At 51.3% G+C, this 13719-nt stretch overlaps 1 protein-coding gene across 1 annotated transcript in view; it reads right to left on the bottom strand.

Annotated features, from left to right (window-relative positions):
• MYO18B (myosin XVIIIB) overlaps nt 1-13719 on the bottom strand; it is a 228253-nt gene that overhangs the window by 151752 nt on the left and 62782 nt on the right. Inside the window, exons 16-19 of the mRNA XM_081251759.1 lie at nt 13384-13531; nt 7081-7240; nt 2574-2757; nt 1540-1762 (exon numbers count right to left, since the gene is read on the bottom strand). Coding sequence (XP_081107885.1) covers nt 1540-1762; nt 2574-2757; nt 7081-7240; nt 13384-13531 — 715 coding nt within the window. The remainder of the gene's footprint in view (nt 1-1539; nt 1763-2573; nt 2758-7080; nt 7241-13383; nt 13532-13719) is intronic.

The following is a 13719-nucleotide window of genomic DNA, read 5'->3' as shown; positions in this document are numbered from 1 at the left end:
ATAAATTAATTAAAAAAACAAAACAAAACAAGAAAACAATGAGGAAATGAACCAGGTCTAGGAGACAGAAATTTGGGAAGTTATACCACAAGACTTCAACCCTTCACTGAGCTGGAAGCTCCCTCTGAGTCGGGCAGCGCTGAGAACGCAGAGGGCTGACCCACAGGGAGGAAGGGGACGCTGACCCATGCCTGCACGCAGGGACTCTAACCCATGGGCCAGGGTGCCTCCGGCCAGTGGGGCGCAGTCGATCAGCCACGGGCTGTGACCACCTCGCTCTTCCAGTGTGACAGTATCTGTCTTCCTGTGCCTGTGGTCGCGTGGACCGGTGGGAAAATCAATGTGATGCTGAAGGGAGCAAGGGACTCATCTTTGCTTCCAGCTGCTCCTGGCTTCTCCGTCAACTACCTCATGCCCAGGGTTCCGTATTAACGTGGTGGGAGGACACGGGGGCAGTGACCACAAGCTGAGGCGTCAGTGACCACAGGAATATTAAACAAATGGGTGCCCACCCAGACTCCCCGCCAGCCCTGCCGCCCCATCGGCTGACTTCGCCTGAGCTGTTTCTGGCAGGGAGGGGAATCCATGGGGTGGCCTGTGGGGTCTCAGAAGCAGAAGAGAATGGGAAAATTTCAGATCAAACTCAACGCATAAGATGAGCTAATGGGGGAACCCTGGTGCATGCTTGCTTTCTCGAATACAGGCCTGACACTTCGTTCCTTTGGCTGAAACCCCTTATTCCCCTATCACTCCATCACCTCCTCAGCTGGACCCGGGAAAGCCAAACTTCCAAAGACAGCATTCACAGGCTGTCTCTCCTGGTGGATCCGCCCCTCATCTCCCACAATCCCCCACTCATTCTGAACCCGACTGCCTGAAAACCAAGGCTCCTCCATGCCTCCCTGCCTTTGCATATGGTGATCCCTCGGCCAAGCTTTTCCTCTCCCTGCACCGGCCAGAGGTGAGCTACCTGCTTCTTTCCAAGACTCAACTAAGACGTTATCTCCTCCAGGAGGTCTTCCCAGTCTCCCTGCTTCCTCCTCTGGGCATCCCCATGTGACACACGCTCTGGTCCCATCATGGACCAAGCTTGTTTCCACACGGATCTCCCAAACCAGGGTGAGTGTCTTGAAGACCAAATATTAATCATTGTGGAAATTTCACCCTCTACTCCAAGGCTGATGCCCCTGAGATGTCTGTTGTTGAAAGGAAGATGAGTAACACACACCCGTGGCCTTCCAGGAGTTCACAACTAAGTCAGGAAATAAGATGGGCTTTGGACTCAGAGACCTTGGCTCTGCCGCATCCCACTGTGTGACCCTAAGCAAGTCCCTTCTCCTCTCTGAGCCTCAGTTTCTTCATCTGTAAAATGGGGTAATCATAGCCTCCCCCCAACCAGGGTTGCTGGGCTGTTTCGATGGGATGCTGCATGGAAAGCTCCTGGCACACAGCTGATGCTCTTGTCCCTTGGCTGCCACTGGTCCAGGAGTGTGTCCCAGGAATCAGAGACAAGGTGCTCGCTCCCAGGCTGCCTCTTACCTGCCCTGTGCAGGCGCAGCGCCTCCAGGATGTAGGACCCTGCAAGCTGCACCCTCAGAGCCGGGATGTCCAAGGGCAGGGACCCGCCTGCCCCGGGCTTGTCTCTACCAGGCTGCGGTGGAGTCAGAGACCCCTGCCCGCCTCTGCTCTCCACCACTGGGCTCGGCACCAGGCAGTGGATGAAGTGTAACTGAGACCGTCTGATCACGCTGATCAATGCATCCTAGGACAGAGAGGAGATGGGGTCGCAGTCAGGGCCAGGGTGAGACAGACAGGGGTCTGAACATTCCCCAAATGTATATGCAGTCTGGCCTGGGCATCTCTGTGGGGCCCCTGTGTCCTACACCAAGGACCTCCTATCCATGGCCTGATTTGTACTCACGAGAAATAAAGGACCTTTATAACAACCCTTATTGTAACAGATGGAGAAATTGGGACATGGAGAGGACAAGCGAGCGGCCTAAGGCCGCATGGACCACTAGCCAAAAAGGAAGACTAGAACCCAGGACCTGGTCCACGGGCTTTTCCAGTATAATATGCTATGAGTCATTTCTTCAAACCAATCCTTCCCACATCCCACCCTCCTGAGCTCAGCCTGACTCAGCCTGACCACTTGTTTTCGGATCAAGGTGTCCAGGTAACATCTTTACAGCCAGTGCTGGGTCCTGCCGCCTCCGCTATGGAGAGCCTAGAGGTAAACATGCAGGCCTGCGAGAGGTGAGGAACGCAGGCGGGGCTGGTCTGGCTGTGACATTTGTCACCTTGGTCAAGAGGGCAACTGTGGTTCCTGCAAACTTCCTGAAGCTGCTTAAGTTAAATAAACCAAGGAGCTGAGGCTTTGGCCTCAGACTTGGACGGATCACTTTCCACCAAGTTTCTTTGCTTCCCTGAGCCTTGGTCTCTTCCTTGGTGAAACGTGGGTGTTGCCCGCCCCTTCAGGCTCGCTGGGGAGCTCAGAGATGACGTGGGTGGGTAAGCCACCCTGGAGGCGGGCAGCGAGGCCATGACTCCTCGGGGACAGGGCCCCCACTCACCATCTGCAGCTTGATCTGGGAGCACGGGGCCTTCCTCTTCACCGCGGCCAAGCTGCTGGCAAACGTCCTCCTCACCGTGCTGCTCCTCTGCTGGGCCTGCTGGGAGGTGCCCTCCAGGCCGGCCACAGCCCGGCACACAGGGGACAGCTTGGCCCGGGACTGGAACAGGCCCCTCAGCTCCTCCCTGGCAGGTAGGAGGGGAAGAGAGAGGTGCTTCAGGGGGCTCACAGGGTGGAGCAAAGGGGACCCCCCTTGCTTCCTGCTAATCTGCCTCCTGAGCCCTCCCCTCGAATCATACCCTAACTGCGTACTCTATTCATGGTCCCTTCTGCCACATGAGCCTTTGCTCGATGACAAATGTCAGCCCCTTCCTCCATGCCTCTCTCCCTCCCCTGACCTCAGAGCAGCTTTCCTTCTACTGGACATTTCCGTCACTTACGTACCTGCAGGAATTCTACCCCGCCTGCACTTCCTCAGAAGGCAAAATCATCTCGGTTCTCCCGAGAACAGGTCCAGTACACAGCAGGCACTTACTGTGCTTGTTGTCGAACAGACAGCCTGAGCACCAGGCAGACCCTACTGCGCCCCAGGAGGAAGCGGGGGCCCAGAGGAGGACCCGTGCCTCTCTGGTCGCACCAGCCCATCCCCTCCAGTGGACACCTGCAGGCACCTTCCATGGCTCCCTGCAAGTCCGGGCCCCACCCTGGTCCCAGCCCTCAAGACCCATTATCCACCCGCCTCTACGCCTACCCCACTGTCCAATATTAAGGAAAAGAGTCTTGCCAGATGCACCAAGGGTGCTGAGAGTGGTTAGATGCATGGCAGAGTGCACAGACTAACAATGGCTTGAAAACACTCACGTTGAAATAAAAATCTGGGGAGGGAGCAGTGGGGGGCATGGAGCCCCTGGAAGCAGCAGCCCTGAGAGCGAAGGATGTCGGCACCAAGCCCTGGTACAGGGAGAGAAGGTCGGGTCCACAGCCCTGACCCCTGCACGAGGACTGCCCCATCTGTGGGGTTGGGAGACCTGACTTCTGGTCTCCAATTCACTTTGTGCCTTGGGCAGTCACGTGTCCTCTGTGGACCTCCACTCCGTATATATAAAGCGAAAGCTGAGTGGGCATGAGAACCTCCTGGGAAGCCCCACCTGAGAGACTAGGTGGGCCCAGGAATGAGAAAGCGACACCAGCAGTCCTGGTGCATCAGCGACCTTGGCTGCAGAACCACATGCTCAGAAAAAGCACCGTTTGCTCTCAAAATCACCAATGCTTGGCTCTCAAGCCTGCAAGACACCCTGCTGGGATTTACCTCCAACCTGCCGTGCTCTCTCACCTCCAGGCACACGCTGCTCTTTTTTCCCAGAATGTCCCCCACTCACCAGGCCATCTGATCAACCAAGGTGTGCCCACCCTTCCCTAACCCTACACCCCTCGCTCAGCTTGAGCCATGGGATTTTAGAGCAGAAAGGAAATTTACAAGGCCACAAGATGTGTGTTGAGGGCCAGCTATGAACCAGGCTCCTTAATAAGCCATCTGTTATGTGACCATCACCAAAGCCTGACAGCACACGTGTAAACTTGGCAGCATCATTCCCATTTCTCAGATTGTGAAACTGTGACCCAGCTCACGCAGTTTGAAAAAAGGGAATGTATGCAGAAAATTATAAGACACTGATGAAAGAAATTAAAGATGATACAAATAGATGGAGAGATATACCATGCTCCTGGATTGGAAGAATCAATATTGTGAAAATGACTCTACTACCCAAAGCAATCTACAGATTCAATGCAATCCCTATCAAACTACCAATGGCATTTTTCACAGAACTAGAACAAAAAATTTCAAAATTTGTTTGGAAAAACAAAAGACCCCGAATAGCCAAAGCAATCTTGAGAACGAAAAATGGAGCTGGAGGAATCAGGCTCCCTGACTTCAGACTATACTACAAAGCTACAGTAATCAAGACAGTGTGGTACTGGCATAAAAACAGAAAGATAGATCAGTGGATCAGGATAGAAAGCCCAGAGATAAACCCACGCACATATGGACAACTTATCTTTGATAAAGGAGGCAGGAATGTACAGTGGAGAAAAGACAGCCTCTTCAATAAGTGGTGCTGGGAAAATTGGACAGGGACATGTAAAAGTTTGAGATTAGATCATTCCCTAACACCATACACAAAAATAAGCTCAAAATGGATTAAAGACTTAAATGTAAGGCCAGAAACTATCAAACTCTTAGAGGAAAACATAGGTAGAACACTCTATGACATAAATCACAGCAAGATCCTTTTGGACCCACCTCCTAGAGAAATGGAAATAAAAACAAAGATAAACAAATGGGACCTAATGAAACTTCAAAGCTTTTGCACAGCAAAGGAAACCATAAACAAGACCAAAAGACAACCCTCAGAATGGGAGAAAATATTTGCAAATGAAGCAACTGACAAAGGATTAATCTCCAAAATTTATAAACAGCTCATGCAGCTCAATAGCAAAAAAACAAACAACCCAATCCAAAAATGGGCAGAAGACTTAAATAGGCATTTCTCCAAAGAAGATATACAGACTGCCAACAAACACATGAAAGAATGCTCAAAATCATTAATCATTAGAGAAATGCAAATCAAAACTACAATGAGATATCATCTCACACCAGTCAGAATGGCCATCATCAAGAAATCTAGAAACAATAAATGCTGGAGAGGGTGTGGAAAAAAGGGAACACTCTTGCACTGCTGGTGGGAATGTGAATTGGTACAGCCACTATGGAGAACAGTATGGAGGTTCCTTAGAAAACTAAAAATAGAACTACCATATGACCCAGCAATCCCACTACTAGGCATATACCCTGAGAAAACCATAATTCCAAAAGAGACATGTACCAAAATGTTCACTGCAGCTCTATTCACAATAGCCCGGAGCTGGAAACAACCTAAGTGTCCATCATCGGATGAATGGATAAAGAAGATGTGGCACATATATACAATGGAATATTACTCAGCCATAAAAAGAAACGAAACTGAGCTATTTGTAATGAGGTGGATAGACCTAGAGTCTGTCATACAGAGTGAAGTAAGTCAGAAAGAGAAAGACAAATACCGTATGCTAACACATATATACGGAATTAAAAAAAAAAAAAAAAAGTCATGAAGGACCTAGGGGCAAAACGGGAATAAAGACACAGACCTACTTGAGAATGGACTTGAGGATATGGGGAGGGGGAAGGGTAAACTGTGACAAAGCCAAAGAGAGGCATGGACATATATACACTACCAAACGTAAGGTAGATAGATAGTGGGAAGCAGCCACAGAGCACAGGGAGATCAGCTCGGTGCTTTGTGACCGCCTGGAGGGGTGGGATGGGGAGGGTGGGAGGGAGGGAGATGCATGAGGGAAGGGATGTGGGAACAGATGTATATGTATGACTGACTCACTTTGTTATAAAGCAGAAACTAATTAAAAAAATTAAAAAAAAAAAAAAAGAAAAAAGGGAAAAGCAGCATTTGTACATGTGCCTGACTCCAGAGCTGTGCAACATGGCCTTGCCCAACAACCCCTTATGTCATGGTGGAGAAAGCAAGAAACCCAGAGGAGGGAAAGCGACTGCCCCCAGTCACCCAGGTGACACGGGGCAGGGCTGGGACTTGACCCAGGTCTGCTGGCTCCCCACACAGCCCTCCATGTGCTCGTTACCCTTCCTTCTGCCCCATCCCGACTTGATGTCTCTCCAGGAGCTGTGCGCCCCTGAGCCCCCCCAGATACAGGCTTTCCAATCAACTCTGACCACGTAGACCCAAATTGTATCCCGGCTCTGCCACTTTTTTTTTTTTTTTTTTTTTGCTATGTGATCAAAGGCAAACCACTTGGTCTCCTGGGGCCTCAGTTTTCTCATCTATAAAATGGGCCCAGGGATACAGTTGTTTTAAGAATTTAAAAGATGCTTATAAAGCGTTCACCCTGATGCCAGATGCATAGCAGGCGGTTAGTAAATGTTGTGGTCTGAGCTTCACTCACACACATGTGTGCGCGCACGCACGCACGCACACACACACACACACACACACACACACACACCATTTCCCAATAGCTCTGTGAAGTCAAAGCAGCCCTCTGCTAGCACTTCTGAGCAGAGCAGTCAAGAAATGCAGTGAGCTGCTTTTAATGCTACAAGACATTATCACTTTGGTTTTACGACCCCCTAGTTTGAAGATGTCCATAAAAGTCCTTCCGGTCACATCATCTACCAAATACTTAATGAAAGGCCAGAAGCCAAAATAAGAAGTCACAGCTTCCTAGCTTTTGTTCCACTTCCCCAGAAGGCCGGCTTTTCTCCTCAGCTGGACTCAGGCTGGCCCTGGGAGACACTTAACTACTCCTATTTGAGTACGGGTCTTTGCGTCATTAAGGAGGGGTTCCTGTACTGCTCTCCATCACGGGGTTGCTGTGACTTCACGGCCCCAGCACCTCGAATGCCCCGGCCCGTCCCCAGCCCTGGCCAGGCTCACCTCTTCGACTGCTGCAGGACCTGGGGGGCGTCCAGGGCTGAAAGATTAGGCTTGGCCCTGTGAAGCCAGCCCGTGAGGTCATAGCGCACGGGGTCATGTCCCAGCTGGTGGGTGATCTCACACTGCAGGGGCTGCTCACAGGTCCGGAGGGCAGAGGTCCCTGAAAGCAGATACGGGGCATGAGTCTTGGGACCTGGTGGGGACACTCTGTCATCACTTGGCATCACTGAGAACACGCTTTTCCCATTTTAATATGTTCCAACCTAGCTGAAGCTACCAGTTCTGGGCACCCATATTTCTCCTGCTTTGTGCATTTATGGGCATTACATCCAACCTCAATTCTGTTCCTCCTTGCTTTCTTAAATGCAGGATACCTGTTTTTCCCAACTACCATCAGCACACACAGTCTCCATGATTTTTGCCATACCCATGTTATCACCTGGGCTATTCACTTAATGTTTTCTTTCAATCGACTCACATTTTTACCAGTAAAATGTATTTATACAGAAGCATTATACTGCAGATTTGGTGTGCCAGCCATATTTATTTTCTAATATTTGTGGAAATAAATACACATTAAATATTTTGAAAATATGTGTACCACCTGAAATTGTCTTGAATACCAGCTACCAAATAAATGCACAGCATATTCTTGGGAGATGCTGGCGGACACCTAGTTCCAAGGGACAGAGTGGGAGAAACAAATGGGCTTGGAGTTGAGAAGACCTGTGTTCCAATCCTGACTTGACCATTTATTACAGTGGGACAGGGGCCAAGCCACCTACATTTCTGAGCCTCAGTCTCCTCCTCTCCAAAATGTGGATTAAATAATACATGTCTCCCAGGGTAGCATAAGGTCTGAAGGAGATAAGGTGTGTGATGTACTTTGGTGGGGTGCCAGAGCAGTCACTCAGGAAGCAGCAGTAGTGGGTGTCACTGCCATTTCCTGCACTGAAACTTTTGCTGATGTTCTGGAATCACAAAAGGTTGACCTTCACATCCCCAGAGCCCAGCATCATGGTTGGCACATGACTGGAGTCTGGAAGTGCTTGTGGAATGAATGAATGAATGGATGGATGAATGAATGAATGAATTCCTGATCATTTTTCATATCACTCTCATTGCAGTGATGCTCTCAGGCTGAGTACTGGCTCCAGACCAATTATCATCAGAAGGTGTAGTACCATCTCGGTTCTTGTATCTACTCTGAACGATCTTTCTACATTTTCTCATCCCGTGATTGTCAATGGGCCAACATGTATCTAGGATCTCGACTGCCTCCCTTAAATCTTAATTTGTTTCCTCTACACTTCACTGATCTAAGAAACGAAGGACCTGCGTTTCTCAGAACTCTGCACAAAATAAAGTCCGACAGTCTTCAGGTTCTGATAAGTAAGGGGCATGGATTCTGCCATCTGTTTGGCTGCTTGGAAATCCTTTGTGCTCACTTCCTGGATCTCCTCTACGTTCTGGATCATTAAAGTTACCAGAAAGGCACATTTCTGGTTAAGTGAAGTATCACTGCGTCAAGAGCGACCCATGAGCCCTTCAGAGCCGTGCAGTCCCTGCCCTTCCATTGAGAGAAGAGCAAGGGACTTCCCTGGCAGTCCAGTGGCTAAGACTCCGTGCTTCCAATGCAGGGGACCCGGGTTCAATCCCTGGTTGGGGAACTAAGATCCCACATGCCATGCAGTGCAGCCAAAAGATTAAAAAATGAGAGAGAGAGAAGAGCAAGGGACAGAGCAGACACTCGGCCCTGGGACATACGTCCCCGATGCCCTGCAACGCCACAGGTGTCTGTTTGCAAGGCTGCCTCCCTGCCCTGGAAGCAACGTGAGGGCAGGGGTCGTGTCCATTCAGCATGATGTCCAGCAGCTAGCACAGAGTTTGCTTTGAATGATGACCCCAAGGGAATCTGGGGAGGGGGAGGAGGCCCAGAGTGAAGAAAGGCTGCTCATGTGTGCTAAGCCCTGGCCACCCTCCATCACTCAGTCCTCACTCTGGTCTGTGATGTAAGCGTCACTGGCGCCCAGTATGCACCTTAGGTGAGAGGCAACAAACAGCGAGCTGGGTCAGCCAGAAAGCCCCATGTGTTCTGCTTGAGTGAACGTTCCCATTAAACGTTGGAACGATGATAAGAGCTCATCAGAAAGCCCTAGAGGCAAAATATATATATAATATTTTATTACCAAAATGTCTGAGTTAATGTGTCTATCTCAGTCGGTCCAGACAAGAATCTCTCCCCTGGGAACCGAGAGCCTTGCAGCATCCTGCTCGGGGTGTCCGGGACCGGCATGGTCAGGCCTCACAGGGAAAGGAGAGGGGCCGAGGGTCCTGCCCGAGCCACACCCTACAGGCCACTTTCCACTTCTGACCCTACTCTCTGTGTCTTCAGCCGAAACATCAGGACGAAACCATTCCATTCGAGAACTGCACTTCATTCGATTCCGGATCACCAGTGTGACTGGAGCGGAGCAAGCGAGGGATGGGGAAGGGAAGACGGCAGGTGTCCACGGGGCCCGGCTACGCTCCGGGCACCGGGGAGACTGCACAGAATGAGACAGGGGCACCCCGCACCCTCGGGGCGTACAGGGTGGTCGGGGGATTGACGAGAAGCAAGCAAAGCAAACGGGTCACCAAACATCCCAGAGCCCAAAAGGGGCCCTGAAGGAAATAAGCAGGGCATCTTGTGATGGGACAACGTGGCTGAAGAGGGGACAGCTACAGACAGGGGTCAGGAAGCTGAGGGAGCATGTACGAACGCTTCTAGGCGCACACAAGCTCCTCTGTTCTCACACCGGCCCCCAGGGTTATCACCACCTTACAGACGGGAGAGGGAGGCGATTTCCCAGAACTCACACGTATTGCAACTAACTAGTGGAGCAAGGGTCCAACCCAGGTCTCTGGGGTCCAAAGCCTGGGTGGGCTTTTAACAGATCTGCCTCCTGGCTTCCTGTGGGTCTACCATCCCCCGGAAAAATAAAAACCATTCCAGAACCCTGGAGACATTTCCTGCAGACAGAGGCTCCTTTCATAGCCTGGAGAAGTCAGGGGTCTGGCTGGCTCTCTGAGTGAGGCCTCCCGGGCGCAGCGCCAGCTCCGTTCTCTGTGCCTACGGGGCCCCGGTCAGCCACATGGGTTCTCCAAGGCCCCAGATGCCCCCGGGAGGTGGAGTGTAGTGGAGCCCACAATGCCCAGCTCAGACTAAGGGCTCCACAAATAGCAGTTTCATCTGCCCCTCCATCCCCGTTCACTGGCTGGCAGAGGCGGACGTACCTCAGCAAACAGAGGTGACCTTCAGGAACAGAGGTGACCTTCAGGAACAGAGGTGATCATTGGCAGCATCACATGGAGCATTAGGGCCCCCTCCCCGCCCCAGGGGAGGACAGTCCAGGGCTGCGCTGTGACTTCCCCAGGCCCCGGGCACTTTGCTTTCATGACCCCCTTCCTCTCTCTCTTTCCATATATATAGATATAGATATAGATGTAGATATAGATATAGATATAGATATAGATATAGATAGATATGTATCGTGTGTGTGTATATATATGTGTGTATACAAATACATACGTATACATACACACAAAATTACATTTCACGACTGTTGGTATGAAAGCAAATAGATTAATATTAGTAATATGTAAGTGTCTTATATTAGCTCACTACAGCTGCCATAACAAAGTACCACAGACTGGGTGGCTTAAACAACAGAAATTACTTTTCCCACAGTTCTGGAGGCTGGAAGCTGGAAGTCCAAGATCAAGGGGTTGTCAGCAGGGTTGGTTTCATTGAGGCCTCTCTCCTTGGCTTGGAGATGGCTGCCTTCTCCCTGCATCTTTCCTCTATGTATGTCTGTGTCCTAATCTCTCCTCCTAAGGACCAGTCACATGAAATTAGGACCCACCTCAATGACCTTATTTAACCATTATTACCTCTTTGAAGACCCTGTATCTATATAAAGTCATATTCTGGGGTGCTAGAGGTTAGGAATTCAATATATAAATTTTTTTGCAGGGGAATACAATTCAGTCCATAACATATACTTAAAACAATGTACTTAACCTAAACGTTCATTTTTTTCTTCTACTTTTAACAGAAGTCAAAAGACTTTCACGGGCCGCTAAGGGTACCGCGGGCCCCAGGCACTGCCCCTCTTGCCTGGGGGAGGAGTCGGCCCTGGGCAATTCGCCGCAGACCTAAGCTCTCCAGGAGCCATCAGGGTATTAACGCTCTGGGCACGGTCCAGGGAGAGCGGCTGGAGCCAGCAGGTGGTACTGCTGTTTCTGCTACTGTCAGCAAATCCAGCACAGGAGTGCTGGCGGTGTATCCTGGACAGAGGCCCCAGCCCAGCGGCACTGAGAGCTGTCACACGTCTTTCTCCAACTCTTGCTCCCAATTTCTCATAAGCCACTCCAGTCAGACAGTCACCCCCAACGCTCCCATTGCAGTTGTACTTGTCTTGGTGGTCAGTGACCTCCACGCAGGCCAAGTCAGTGCCATTCCTCAGCCATGCCTCACTCGACCTTTCAGGAGCATTCAACTCGGTTGGTCCGTCCCTCCTCCTGCGGCTTCCAGAGTGCCACATCCTCCCACTCCCCTCCTCCAGCCCCAGCCACTCCTCCCCAGCCGCCTTTGCTGGACACAAGCTTTGTCCCTGGCCCCTTGACCCTGGAACGTCCCAGGGCTGAATCCCTGGCTATTTTCACTGCCAACCCTCATTCCTTTAGTGATCTAAACCAGAACTGTGGTCCTCAACATCTTACAGATTTTTTTTTTTTTTTTTTTGCTTTATCATACATCTCCTCTGCTACAATGTCAGTCCCTTGGGGTGGAGATTTTTCTTTTGTTCACAGATGTATTTCCTGGCCTAGGGCAGTGGGCACCACATTTTAGGTGCTCCTGAAATATCTGTTGAATGAACCAGTGAATGAATGAGCCCACATCCTGACCACCATGTCACTTAGGACCTAAAAGACCTCAGAGTGTATTTGTCTTCTTACGTGCCTGGGGCCGTCCAGGTGAGGGGGGCTCACAGAGGTTTAGATCCAGACAAGGCCTGTATTGAATCTGCCTTCTGACACTCACCCTCTGCGTGATCTCAGACAAGCGTCTCTACAAGCCTCTCTCTGGAGCTCACTTTCCTCATCCTGGGGGGTAAGAATATCGACCTCCAAAAATACGTGACAGATTCTACCAGACACTGCACAAAGCTCAGAGCACGGGCCCTGCATGGCATGCGGACAGCATTCCTCCAACCCGTGGAACGACGGGGATGATATTCTTCGTCACATCAACAGCCTCGGCCTCATCAATGACATCACACCTGGCCGCTGATGACACAGATCCTCAGGTACATCCTCTCACCCAATCACAGCAGTGGAAATTCTGGTGAAAGGGAGGCCAGGGCAAGCTCCAACCCCATTGTTCAAGACTACATGACATTTGTTCAGTGCCATGTTGGTGAAAGTACGAATAGCTGGACTTGAACTTGACGCTGACACGTGCCAAACCCTGTGGTCTCTAATCTCGCTGTCCCAGCTCGAAGTGTCCATCTCGCCTCGCACTTTTCCTCCTGCCAATCCAGACCATCACCCAGTGCTGGGGACGCTGCCTGCTCGGTACATCCATAGTCTGCCCACCTCGCCGAGGCAGGCGGCTCCGCTCTCACCTCCCTGGCCTCCTTCCTATCGTGTCTCCACACTGCAGTCTGGGTGAACTTCCTAGGACAGGAACCTGACCATACCCCCTGCTGCCTAGAATCCTTCATTGCTTCTCATTGCTCTTGGGTTAAGACCAACGTTTTCTGTGAGGCCTGCAAGGGCTTGAGGTCTGAGCCCAGAGGACATCTCCTGCCTTGTCCTGTACTGCGCTCCCTGCTCTCTGTCAGATTTACCTGCACACCTCTCCCGCTGAGGGCCCCCGGCTCCCAGAGAAATGAGGTCTGCCTGCTGCCCACCACCAAACCCCAGTCTGCCATCTCAGGCTCAGCAGCCACACTTGTGCTTATGTGTTAGCCTGTCATCTCCCCCTGCCCCCGACTCCCCCCAGCAAGGACATGGATCCCATCAGTGCGTTTGCCGCCACATAGAATGGTACCCAGCACACGGTAGCTGCTCAGGACGCTTGAGGGATACATGAGCAAATGAACACACAAGTGAATGAAAGCACACCCAGGCACATGCACAGACGTTTCTGCACTCAGACTCCCCAACCCTGCTGTGCAGGCCTTGTCGGGGCTTTGACAAAGACAGATGCTAACCCCAGGCTGGACTCAGCACCCCGCCCCTGACTTGCTCCCTCACCTTCAGCTTCAGCACCTTTCTTCTCAAAGGCGGCAGAGAGGCGCTCGAGCACCACGCCGTCCCCGGAGCCCTCCACCCGGACCTCCTCATCCAGGACCCAGAAGAGGCCCCTGGCATCCTCAGCACCTCCTCTGGCTGGCAAGCGGACCTGGCAGGAGATAAGGATACACTGAGGAGTCCTGATCCCGATGGAGGCCAGGCCTGGGTTTCCCTTCCCACCCGTGAGAGTCGGGGGGACCTGCCTCCCAGGCATCACAGGCCTAGATCCACACTCTCTACATCCCACACTCCCACTCACTGCAAGACTCTCAGCGTCAAAGCCACAAAACTAACAGC

This window comes from Mesoplodon bidens (genome assembly GCF_964165515.1).
Source record: "Mesoplodon bidens genome assembly, chromosome: 13".
NCBI classification, from domain to species: Eukaryota; Metazoa; Chordata; class Mammalia; order Artiodactyla; family Ziphiidae; genus Mesoplodon; species Mesoplodon bidens.
Note: the sequence above shows the minus strand (reverse complement) of the source record. Positions and strands in the feature narration are given on the sequence as shown.